The sequence below is a fragment of the Ahaetulla prasina genome, chromosome 3 (genome assembly GCF_028640845.1).
Source record: "Ahaetulla prasina isolate Xishuangbanna chromosome 3, ASM2864084v1, whole genome shotgun sequence".
Taxonomy (NCBI): Eukaryota; Metazoa; Chordata; class Lepidosauria; order Squamata; family Colubridae; genus Ahaetulla; species Ahaetulla prasina.
The window spans coordinates 201890684-201903718 of NC_080541.1; the positions used below are offsets into that span (position 1 = coordinate 201890684).

Here is a 13035-nt window from a genome sequence, read left to right on the forward strand (position 1 = left end):
CAGTCGTTACTTTTTTCAGTGCCATTGTAACTTCAAATAGTCACTAAACGAACTGTTGTAATTGAAAACTTTATGTAATCTACTCAATTTCTTACACCTAATACGGCAATGGCTAATGTTTGCATGATGTTTTCTCATAATTCAGTTTAGTGTTGTCCAGATAATTTGGGAATAAATCCACGGAATTTACAGTCAGAATACTAGCTAGAGATTCTAGAAACTGTAAATCATGGGGAAGGCAGACACTACTTTGCCTTGAGGTCTCGTTTTCTGGCCAAGAACTCCCTGTGTTTTATACTGCTAACTAAGCGAGGATCTAATAACTCCCTTGGAAGATGCTGCTCCTGAGATAAGCATTTATTTGCAACTGTACTGAGTCAGCCATGGTTTATTGCTTCTCTGTTATATGAACGTTATTGAGCTACTTTTTGTGTAGCTTCAACATTTTAGTTAGGTTTGTAAAAAAACAATTGCAAATAAGTGGCAACAGGTGACTGGAGGTGCTTGAAATTATTTTCTTTCACAACTTGGACAAACAAGATTTGTGGATGGCAATTCATTGCAAATATAGTATATGAAGTTCTTTGAGCATTTTCTGTATTGTGTACTTTGCACTGTGCAAGCAATTACAGCATAGAAACTAATGTGGAATTCTTGGCACTAACTGTTGGAAGTGGCTATATAAAGTGTTAGAAGTAACATCTCCACATTTTCCTCTGGTCTTGTATAAGACCACCTGTTTCCTCTACATTCTCAGGAAATAAACATACTTTCAGCTTGCATTATACCGAGGGAGTTCTCTGGCTGAATGTTTCAGAAATTGATTTCAACCACTGAAAAAAAAATTTTTTAAGTGAAAAAAGCAATCTTTTGGTTATTAGATAAATTAAGATTACCTGTTAGTTTTCTTTAACAAATCATGTAAACTTTTGCAACAGAAATAGAAGTTTCTCATTTGGATTCTGCAATTATAAAGATATGCTTACTAGTGGAGGTTAGCTTTACAATCTATATATATAAAAGCGAAAACAACTAATGCATTAATCATGAAATCTCCAGAACCATAAAGCCTACAAGCTTGAAATTTGCCACGTATGTTCCTCTTGGCTTCTAGGTGCTCACTAAGAAAGGATTTTTCAAAATGACTATCAGAGCATTAGAATTTCCTATATTATTATAATATGCTCTGATGTTAATTAATTAAGATGTTCTACTCTCCCTCCCAACTTGAAAATAACTCTGGAGAGAAAGGGATATCATAGGACAGGCTTCTGTGGGGCAAGCCTCATGGAGAGAAGGGGATAGGATAGACGTTTCTATGGGGCAAGACTGAAGGAGAGAAGAGGATAGACCGATCGTAACTACTCATTAATTTTCAAACTCTAAGTGTCGATTTATCAAGCCTGGTCACATAGTTTCGTAGCAAAGCACGGGTATTCACCTAGTTAAAAGAAATATAACTAATAAAGAGCAAATATGGCAAATCACATTGGTGCTTAATAATGAAACCCCTCAATATAAATTGATCAAATATCAGCTTTAGCTAACTTTCCACTTGAATTATTTTTAAGTGAAGGCTGAAATTGATCTATATTCGAAATTGGCAATATGTGTCATGTGTGAAATACTAAATCTAAGCAGAAGATAACTATGAGTTAAAAATAGTGATTTTCTGCTCAGACTTGTTTTTCCCATATAAGATATTGAACAAATTATTCTCCTTTAGTGTTACCCATTTGTCTTACTGTGAAAGTATTTTTAGACTGGCTATATCCATTAGAAATTTTCTAATACTCATTTTGTGATTACAATTTTTGATGCTTTTAAGGTTCAAATATGCCCTCTATCCTAAGGAGTTTGGTATTCTTGCCATAACTGTTTTTTTTTAACTTTCTAAAGAATTTTTTTACAATTTTGTTATTTATAATTGTTTTAACTATTTAAGGAATTACAATTGGAGTATTTCTTTGTGTACTTTATTTCACCTATGGTCATATAAATTAAGTTTAATTCCCCCAATTCAAATGGGAAAACCATGTATCTTTACTGAACAAAATCTTTTGTTGAGGAGAAAAATGATAGTTGCACAAAGCTTTCTGGCAGGCTGTTCACACAACAAACTTAACCAGGTCATTTCTAGACTCAATGTGCTAGACTGTCTCATAAACCAGTTACTTCAGGTCAAAAGAGAGACCATTTTAACCACAAAGTATCTTGGCTGAATTGCTAGTAAAAAGTCTCATCTCTTGATCATAATTGGTTGTGTGGACTCAGATTCAGTCACTTCATGCAGCTGCTGTGTTTACACCAGTGTTTCTCAAACTGGAGAACTTCTTTGGCCTTCAATTGCCTGGGGAATTCTGGGAAATGAAGCCCACACATCTTCAAGTATCCAGGGCTGAAAAACACTGCTCTGTATAGTCACTCTTCAAAGAAATGTTGGACTGAGAGAAATTGACTGCCCCAAAGTCACCCCTGCTGAGCCTTATCATTAAGAAAAGAATTAGGTCCCCCCCCACCCCCAAATCCCAATTCAACATTTGAATCCTGATTAAGCATGCATGCGATCGCAGCTGTAATGGCAGAGGAAGAGATCTTTCGGGAGAGCAAGGAGTGCAGAGTGTTATTTTCTGAGCTCTTCTGAGTAACCAATGCATATTAAACGCTCATACCCGCAAGGCGAATTAATCCCGTACAGTTGCTACAGCGAGCAGAATCTGCGGCTGAAGGCAAAAAAAAAAAAAAAAAAGGACTGACGGTGGCTTTTCAAAACCATTTGCCGATTTGCACCTGGCCGGGCTCTCCCCAGCACAGAAAGTCAGCGAGGAGGAAGCGCGCCTTTGTGGCCTCGGCGCTCGCCAAGGGAAACAGACTTCCTCCAACGGCGAAAACCGATCGAAGGGATTGTCTTTAATGGGCAACGGGGGAAGAGTCACAATTTGACATAATACAGTCACAATTTCCCCGGCAATTTTGAAGCAAGCTTGTTGCCCCAGCGACTCCACCGACGTCCGAATTTTCCGAAGAGAGCCTGTTGCCTTCCCAGCCCATCAAAAAGAACGCTCAGCCAAATTCACAAAACCCGGATTCGCGGGCTTGTTGTGCCCCTTCCAGTCCTGCCTCCTAACCTCTCCGTTCAGGGATCCATTCATGCTTGTCCTTGTCCCCACCCTCGGGCTCAGGAGAAGCCGTTTCTGGCTCAGCCCTGCTGGAAAAAAAACTTCGGCTCAAACAGCCGGGGCAGAATCGCGACCCCCTCCTCCTCCTCCTCCTCCACCTCCCCCGCTCTGTCGTTCCCAGGCTGCTATTTTTAAAAGTACACACTTGCTTCCTCGGTCCCTCTCCTCCTCCTCGAGGATTATTAATTTTTATTCCGGCCTCGAAGGGGTGGTTCCTCTCTCCTCCGTAAAAGGGTCCTAGAAAGGGGGCTGGGCGAGGGGGTCTATTTTAGGAGCAGCTCTTGGGAGCCGATGGCCTTGTTAGGGCAGCTTTGACCTTTTCCTTGGCAGAGGAGGAGGAGGAGGCGAAAAATAGGAAGAGACTCTGGAGGAGATTCGGAGCCCTGCAAAACCGACGGGGCAGTAAAAACGCTGGCATCGTCCGGGGCCGGGACCTCTTGGGGGGCATAGGAACCAAGGGAAGGAGGAAAAGCAACGAGGGAGCAAGCCGTCGGATAGGTACACACACGGACAAGAAGAGAGTGCGCTCCTGCAGATCTGCATGAACTCTTAAAAGAAATGGATCGTGGGGGGATTTTTTTGAGGAAACTGCAAGGATGATATAAAGGCCAATGCAACTACTGTAGTGGAGGGGAAAAAATTACAACCCTTGCCCCGCCTCTGATCGAGGATGTAAAGTTTAGAACTATACAGGCTGAGGGGGAACTTCAATCCTATTCTTTCCAACACCAGGTAGTAGTTTGTATCTCTAATAAACATCTTCATGCCTTCTTGGGTAATTGTTCTGTTGTAGAACCAAGTGGGGCAACTTTCTGAGTTCCCTGGCTCCATCCTCCCTCCATCAACGGAGACTTGGACTCCATAGCATTTGCCTTTTCTTGGGCTCTTGGAAAATGGTTCAGCTGAAGCTGGCTATGCAGCACTTGAATCAGGCGATGATGCTTCCATTCATGGAGCCATAATCTGGCTAAATAGGCAAGAGAGAAGAAGAGAAGAGGAAGGAAAAGAGGAGCAAAAGAGAAGAGTGGAAATCTCTGGTTTTCTAACTTTGGTCGTCTATCATGAGTGGTGGAAGGTTTGACTTCGATGATGGAGGAGCCTACTGTGGGGGCTGGGAAGGTGGCAAAGCCCATGGGCATGGCATCTGTACTGGCCCCAAAGGTCAGGGCGAATACTCTGGCTCTTGGAACTATGGTTTTGAAGTGGTGGGGGTATACACATGGCCCAGTGGTAATACCTATGAGGGGTACTGGTCTCAAGGAAAGCGACATGGCTTAGGGATTGAAACCAAAGGACGATGGCTTTACAAAGGTGAATGGACCCATGGTTTCAAGGGAAGATACGGTATAAGGCAGAATGTCAGCAATGGAGCAAAGTATGAAGGTACCTGGAATAATGGGCTGCAAGATGGATATGGTACAGAGACCTATGCTGATGGAGGTAAGACTGGCTAAGTTGTGGTTGGCTGCCAGTTCCTTCCCAGATGGGGCATGGACAATGTGCTATGTGGGCTAAGAGTCCCAAAGCTGCAATCTTGAGGGAAAATAATTCAGTTCTTATTCCTGAAAAGAGGTGACATGAAGGCCTTGGAGTAGAATGTAATATTTAATCTCTCCAGATGTGTGTTTTATTTATTAAATTGCAGCTGAACATGTACATAGTTCTCCCTCTGTGTATAAATGAGTGTGTATATGTGCAAACTTTGATATATATATAATGTCATATACATGCCCCACACACAGATACCTGGGTTTCCCATCACCTTTTCTGCATTAATCTGTATCGGCATCATACATGCATTTTATTACTTAATTATCTGGTGTCCGCTTCCCAATTACAATTTGACTCCTGATACAACTCTATTACTGATTACCCTTCTTTACAGTGCAGGATGTGTCAGCTCGAAGCTCATAGGATAAGCATTCATTTCATGGTATGGATCAATCTTTGCTGATTGGTTGAGTATCCACCATACAACTCACAAAGTATCTAGAAGTAGGTACCAGCTCTTATCTAGCAGAGGTAGTGAACAAGGAGATGCTTGCCACAGAATTAGAAATCTTGAGGACAACTTAATAAAACCCAGTGTACCAAGTATGTTTCTGTGCATAACCAATTACACTGGTGCAAGACAATCTTTGATGTGCCATGATATGACTTGTTTGGAATATTGTATCAACCCAATATTGTGGTTAAACAATTTGTGGCTAGAAATCATACCATTATATAACTGACTCATTAGGAAACTTCAAATATTTGCATTAGTTTTCTGGAAAGTTCAAGGCAAACTTCAAGCAATTATGTATATTTCATAATCTGGTCATGATTCTTGGTAAGGAAGAAGATTGTTTAGTTTACAACAGCTGAAAAATCATTGAAAAATATGTTTAAATATTTATTTGCATTTTAAAGTATTCTGTATATAGACTGAAGGATTATGGACAGTCCAACTGGCTAGTTTTTTGTTTAACAAAATAAATGAGTGCTTAGTTGTGTCCAACAAATAATCCTGTGGTTGAGAATTGAGGTGCAAAACCAAAAATCAAAACCAGACAAGCAATGAAATAGTGAGGTGCTGCTTGGATAAATGCACAGCCATCAGAAACAACTGGAAAAAATGTTCACCAGCAGGTGTCAAAATGTACTTATTGGTGCATTTTTGAACAGTTTATGATAACTTTCCATTGAAAATAACAAGAGAAGTAGATTTCTAAGTGAAATATGAAAAAGTTTTGTTCTTATCTGAACAAAATGTTCAAACGATAGCTGTAATAAACAAATTGTAATCTTATACATACTCATCTATGAAATTTAGTAAGTGCTACTGAATTTCATGAGACTGAATTACAGTATATAGAATACATGTAGGACTTCATTATTAGTAACTGGAAAAAAACTTGAGACATTTCTTACAATATTACTGACATTCACAATAGCTGTCTAGTATTAATTATATCAATACCTCTTGACTCACATTAAACATTTTTAAGGCATGAGTTATTTGTGATGAAGATTGCATTAGTAAGTTATGTCCCTGCTGTGCCAACCAGAAATCAGAAGATGAATTTACCTGCACAGCTGCTTCCAATCTGCAGGATATTCCAGATTGTCATTAGCAAGAGCAAGAAATTTCATATGCTCTATGCTTTAGAAAAAAATTATCTAAATCTGATGACAAATGTGCTTGTCTTCACACCTGAGTGCTTCAGGTGCATTTTTTGTCATAAAGTTATTTTATATTCTACAGCTACAAATCTTTCCTTTTTCTGTTTCTTTCCAAGGAGAGTCTGAAGGGCAATTCATTTTTTAATTCATAATTCGCCATGAAATAAACTAAACTACCTTGGAAAAAAGGTATCGATTTATGAATGTTGTACAATTAAAATTTTAGTTGCACAAATGTCAGAATCTTTCTTTACGATGGAAATGTTTCTTCCAGAGGTCTTTACATGGCATTGTAAGGTAGTTTCCGCAATGGCTGGGTTTACACTCAACCATTAACAAATCAACAGTAAGTCCACAAGAATTTGAATTAACCCAAGGAAACTACATTACAGTTTAGCATAATCATGTTTGTTTGGATTTGGCTTAGTTTATTTTGTAGACAAAGACAGTTGTGGTTTATTCAATAAATCATAATAGACAGAAACATGCCATAGTGGAATTTCTAAACCCAGAGCAAAGATTCTTGTCTCATGCAGTGTTAAAATATGATATGAATTCAGCAGAAATATTTTATAGGTGCTCATTATTAGTTTTGTTAGTAAGACAATCAATTAAAAAAGCTATGGAATGAAGTATCTAAAGAGTTTAGCATCCCCCAACCTCAGATGCTAGAATAGGATTAGGAATAATGAGAGCTATAGTCCAATAGTATAAAGTGGACTATAGAATAGGGCCGTGGTGTGGCTCAGGCTGTAAGAAGCCTGTTATTAAACACAGCTGCCTGCAATTACTGCAGGTTCTAGTCCCACCAGGCCCAAGGTTGACTCAGCCTTCCATCCTTTATAAGGTAGGTAAAATGAGGACCCAGATTGTTGGGGGGGCAATAAGTTGACTTTTTATATAAATATACAAATAGAATGAGACTATTGCCTTACACAATGTAAGCCGTCCTGAGTCTTCGGAGAAGGGCGGGATATAAATGTAAAAAAGAAGAAGAAAAAGAAAAGAATCTCCATTCAAATCCAGATTGGCTCCACTTTTGACACTCTTTCACAAGGCCCTGAAGATCTGGTTTTGCCAATGGGCCCGAAGACTTGGTTTTGGGGACATCTGAGTGGGATGCTATCAAATGGCTTATCTGATAGTTGTCAGCAGGGGAGGGCTTATTGCTTCTTTATTGTCTTTATATTGAGTTTTTATCTTTGCAAGCCATTTGGAACCACTGAGAGTGAGTTGGGCAGCCATACAAATATTTGTTCCACTCTATGAGGGCCTGATATATAATCATGAATTAAAGGTTGGAAGTGATTTTTGGAAAACATCTAGGCCAACTTCTTGCTTAGTGCAGAAATCTCTTATTCTTACTCTGATAGATGTCCATCTAGCCCAAGGGTGAAATCCAGCAGGTTTTGACAGGTTCTGGAGAACCGGTAGTGGAAATTTTGAGTAGTTCGGAGAACCGGCAAACACCACCTCTAGCTGGCCCCAGAGTGGGGAGGGAATGGGGATTTTGCAGTATCCTTCCCCTGGAGTGGAGTGGGAATGGAGATTTTGCTTCCTTTCCCTGCCACACCTACCAAGCCATGTCCACCAAGCCACACCATGCCCACCAAGCCCACAGAACCGGTAGTAAAAAAATTTGAATTCCATCACTGATCCAGCCTCTGTTTAAACACATTCAGCAAAGAAAAGTGTCACCTTCTAAATCAGTCTGTTCCATTGTAAATAGCTCTTACCATTAGATTTTTTTTTCTGATGCCATTGTCCATCCAAAATCTGTTTGTAATTTAAACCTACTATTTCTTAATCTGTTTTCTGAAACACCTTTGAACAATTCCTTAGGGAGATAGGGCAGTATAGAAATACGAATAAATAAATAAATAAATAAATAAATAAATAAATAAATAAATAAATAAATTCTGTGCTATGACAGCCATTTGGATACTTGGGGAGTTATCAAGTCTTCCCACAGTTTTCTCTTAAACATACCCCAAATCTCCCCATGTTTCTCATTTTTTTTTTTCTTTCCAGGCCCTGTTATCATCTCGGTTGTTGTCACTGATCTCTTTCTGTTGGTTAAAATCCTTCAATTAAGCATGAAGCCAGAACTGGATTCTATGTCAGTCTTACCAATACAGAGCAGTGAAGAACCATATTTCACTTGATCTGAACACTGTGTTTCTTTTGATGAAGTCTATGACTAAATTTGCTTTTTTTTAAAAGAAAAAAGTTGCATTGATGGCACATATTCAACTTATGATCCATCAAGACTTCCTCATCTCCCAATTTCTCTAAAGATACATGCTGCCTTTCGATGTTAATTTACATCCATCTCTGGAAAAGGGGATATTACAATAACAGATCATGAATCAAAGAGTTTTTCCACCCAGTTCCAAAGCTAATGGCATCTAATACGTCATGTAATTCTCCAGAATGTGGTTTAGTACAGACTATTGTCTATTGACACCACCATTTCTAAAGTTCCATTATATCTGGAATTAAACACTTCTCCACTTTTGAATAGTTTGCAAAACTATGTATACAATTTTGTGCCTGTGCGTGCTCATGTGCGCGCACACACAGAGACACACACAAATCTATCTATCTATCTATCTATCTATCTATCTATCTATCTATCTATCTATCTATCTATCTATCTATCTATCTATCTATCTACCTACCTACCTACCTACCTACCTACCTACCTACCTACACACACACAAATATACATACAGAAAGAGAGGGAGAGAAAGTGAGTGAGCGAGAGAAAAATAGATACTTTAAACAAACTATTAATGTATAACAGGGATGAAATCCAAATTTTCCCCTACCGGTTCTGTGGGTGTGGCTTGGTGGGCGTGGCAGGGGAAGGATATTACAAAATCTTTATTCCCACCCCACTCTGGGGCCATCCAGAGGTGGTATTTGCCGGTTCTCTGAACTACTCAAAATTTCCACTACCGTTTTGCCAAAACCTATTGGAACCTCTGGATTTCACCCCTGATATATAATGTATAAATTAAAATTCAGAGATATAGCCTGGAATGCAACCTTTGAAGCTACTATTTAAGTCATATTTGGTGGGAGGAGATAGGAAAAGAATTATCCTTTTCTGTGCTTCAGAAGCTAACTTTCCTCCTTTCTTACACTCTATAGTAATATTAAATTCACCTTTATAATACAATACATTCAGCAGAATTACTTCCTAATTCTATTTCCTTTTTAAAGAATCCTGACATTTCAATATTTCTATTTTTTTAATTGACCAAATGTAGCAATTAATTTGCACCTAACTTCCTTGTACTGTTCTTGCGATTTTTTTTGTATATTAACCTTTTTACAAGAATTATAGCATTGATTAGCAATTTAGCTTAAATGTTAAATTTACATATACTTGAGAGGAAGGGAACAATCTTGTAAGGATATTTTTATGTGAAGTGTCTTCTGGGACTTATCTTAATATTACAGCATAATGGAAAGCAGTAAAAATTAATAAGGAAGAAATTGATCAAATCAATAGTCTTGTCTATAAGGTGCTCACTTGTTTACACCCTACTGTAATTCATTCTAGAGACTTGTCCACTGTATTTTGTGTACTTTTTCCTTGTCTTACTAGTATTTTTTTTAGATCATTAAGGATTAGAATAGAATAGAATAGAATTTTATTGGCCAAGTGTGATTAGACACACAAGGAATTTGTCTTGGTGCATATGCTCTCAGTGTACATAAAAGAAAAGATACGTTCATCAAGGTACAACATTTACAACACAATTGATGGTCAATATATCAATATAAATCATAAGGATTGCCAGCAACAAGTTATAGTCATACAGTCATAAGTGGAAAGAGATTGGTGATGGGAACTATGAAACGATTAATAGTAGTGCAGATTCAGTAAATAGTCTGACAGTGTTGAGGGAATTATTTGTTTAGCAGAGTGATGGCCTTCGGGGAAAAACTGTTCTTGTGTCTAGTTGTTCTGGTGTGCAGTGCTCTATAGCGTCATTTTGAGGGTAGGAGTTGAAACAGTTTATGTCCAGGATGCGAGTGATCTGCAAATATTTTCACGGCCCTCTTCTTGATTCGTGCAGTATACAGGTCCTCAATGGAAGGCAGGTTGGTAGCAATTATTTTTTCTGCAGTTCTAATTATCCTCTGAAGTCTGTGTTTTTCTTGTTGGGTTGCAGAACCGAACCAGACAGTTATAGAGGTGCAAATGACAGACTCAATAATTCCTCTGTAGAATTGGATCAGCAGCTCCTTGGGCAGTTTGAGCTTACTGAGTTGGCGCAGAAAGAACATTCTTTGTTGTCCTTTTTTAATGATGTTTTTGATGTTAGCTGTCCATTTGAGATCTTGCGATATGATAGAACCCAGAAATTTGAAGGTTTCTACTGTTGATACTGTGTTGTCAAGTATTGTGAGAGGTGGAAGTATGGAAGGGTTTCTCCTAAAGTCTACCACCATTTCTACGGTTTTGAGTGTGTTCAGTTCCAGATTGTTTTGGTTGCACCACAAGGCTAGTTGTTCGACCTCTTGTCTATATGCGGATTCGTCATTGTCTCGAATGAGACCAATCACTGTTGTGTCATCTGCGAACTTCAGTAGCTTAACAGATGGATCATTGGAGATGCAGTCATTGGTATACAGAGAGAAGAGAAGTGGGGAGAGCACACAGCCTTGGGGGGCCCCTGTGCTAATTGTACAGGTATTTGATGTGATCTTGCTTAGCTTCACCTGCTGCTTCCTGTTTGTTAGGAAGCTTGTGATCCATTTACAAGTCTGTTCTTGATTATTGTCCTTTGTTGATATGATAGACCTCATTGGTGAGCTATGGAGGTCAAGGTCCATAAAAATTCTTCATTTGTTCTTGGCCCTTTGCCTATGAGAATGCAAATCCTTGGGGGAGCTAGTGTCTCTTTACTGGGAATAAATATTTGTATTTCTTTAGCATATTTCATTCCAGGATACCCAAGCTGAATGGAGAGTAGGGGAGGGTAGCTTACTAATTTTGGAATGGAATTTGAAACAGTGTGTGAGGGATAGAAGAAAAGTTTCGGGGGGTGAGGGAGTAGTGTTGTTCGTTGCTGAGGTAACCATGTCAACAAAAGGTGGACAATGAAGCAAGATAGAATCTCTGAAGTGAGGAAAATTAATGTTTTGTGCTAATTGGTAGGAAAGAGACCAAACTTTTTCTATGAAAAGTTCAAATTCGCTATAGAAAAGAAGGTTTTTGTTACATTTAAATAGTTTTCAATTGAGAATATATATACAACAAAAGAATGATAAAGCATGGAGTACTGTCATCCAGGATGATGGATGGATGGATGGATGGATGGATGGATGGATGGATAGATGGATGGATGGATGGATGAAAATAGATGATAGGTAAATAGGTAGATAGGTAGATAGGTATAGGTAGATAGTTAGGTAGAAAGATAGGACAGACAGAAATGCTAGCCACCTTTCCCCTAGTCAAATATGTAAAACCTTTGCAAATATTGAGGTGAAAATTAGTTTACCACAATAGCTGTTTAATAGATGTTTCATACTTCAGCAAGTTTTGCAGATTCTCTTAATCAGCTATTTTTTATATAGAATTTGAATGACTTTGCTTACTGTATATAGGACTAGACTAGACTCTTAGACCTTATCTACACTGCCTGGTTGCCTTGTCACAGCAATTGTTTCTGGAGGGCAGAAATGGATGGTGGTGTTGACAATTAATTCCTCATTCAACTTCAAATTAATTTCAGAGCATGTTTCTCTGTTCCAAAATATTATTTTTTGTATTTTGTTCACTTGTGGGTCTCCTGTTCATTTGAGCCAGAGCATTTCATTTGGTGGGATTCAGCTATATATTGACTGCTTTGCAGAAGAAGAGTGGCTGATTCAGCTGAGCTAATGCTTCCAATTCTGTATCTCTTTTTTCCTGTATTGCTGAAATAATAAAGCAATTACGATCCTTAATTTAAGAGAATATTGCTAATTTAAAGTCAGTAGAATATTTTTAATTATAGGTTTTTGAGCAGCTAATTTTCCCCTGAACCTTTTTTTTTTAAATTCCAAGGGAAAACTAGCTACACAAGGAAAGTAAAATAATAAATAATGTAAAATAAAAACAGTAATCTTAAAAAAATCTGTCAAGTTGTGTACTAGCAACCATCTCTCTACTACGCTGAAATCTTAACCAATATCCTATTTTAGCAGTGCTAGTAAAAGGAGGTACAGAAACTATTACAATGGAATGAGCTGAAAAGAAGGAAATTTTAAAGCTGTTTTTGTGTCTATATGTGTCTTCTGTTTTGTTTGTATGTGTGTGTGTGTGTGTGGTTGTGTGTGTGTATATATATGTAGGTCTTTGGTTATTCGGGTTTTCTCCCGCGTAAAATTGGAAGTGTCTTGGCGACGTTTCGACGAAGTCTCATTCGTCATCTTCAGGCTTCAGCTTCGTACTTCTGGGAGCAATGTGTGATCGCAGCTGTTTCTTCCTTTTAACTGCTAGTGGGGGTTTGAACTGATTGGGTGGGAGCTTGGCTGTGCTCTGATTGGATGGGGTTTTTTTGTGCTCTGATTGGCTGGGGGTGTGTCCTGTTTGGGTGGGGGGCTTGGTTGTGCTCAGATTAATCTGAGTTGCAGGGGGATTTGAGCTGGTGAGCTGCATTGCTGTTGTTTGGCTTCATGGTTGTGG

The 13035-nt window shown here is 38.6% G+C and overlaps 1 protein-coding gene across 1 annotated transcript in view; it reads left to right on the forward strand.

The window, feature by feature from the left end:
• Nucleotides 1-3531: 3531 nt before the first annotated feature.
• JPH2 (junctophilin 2) overlaps nt 3532-13035 on the forward strand; it is a 97392-nt gene continuing 87888 nt past the window's right edge. The window contains exon 1 of the mRNA XM_058177706.1: nt 3532-4619. Within this exon, the coding sequence (XP_058033689.1) occupies nt 4241-4619 (379 nt within the window). The 5' untranslated portion in view covers nt 3532-4240. The remainder of the gene's footprint in view (nt 4620-13035) is intronic.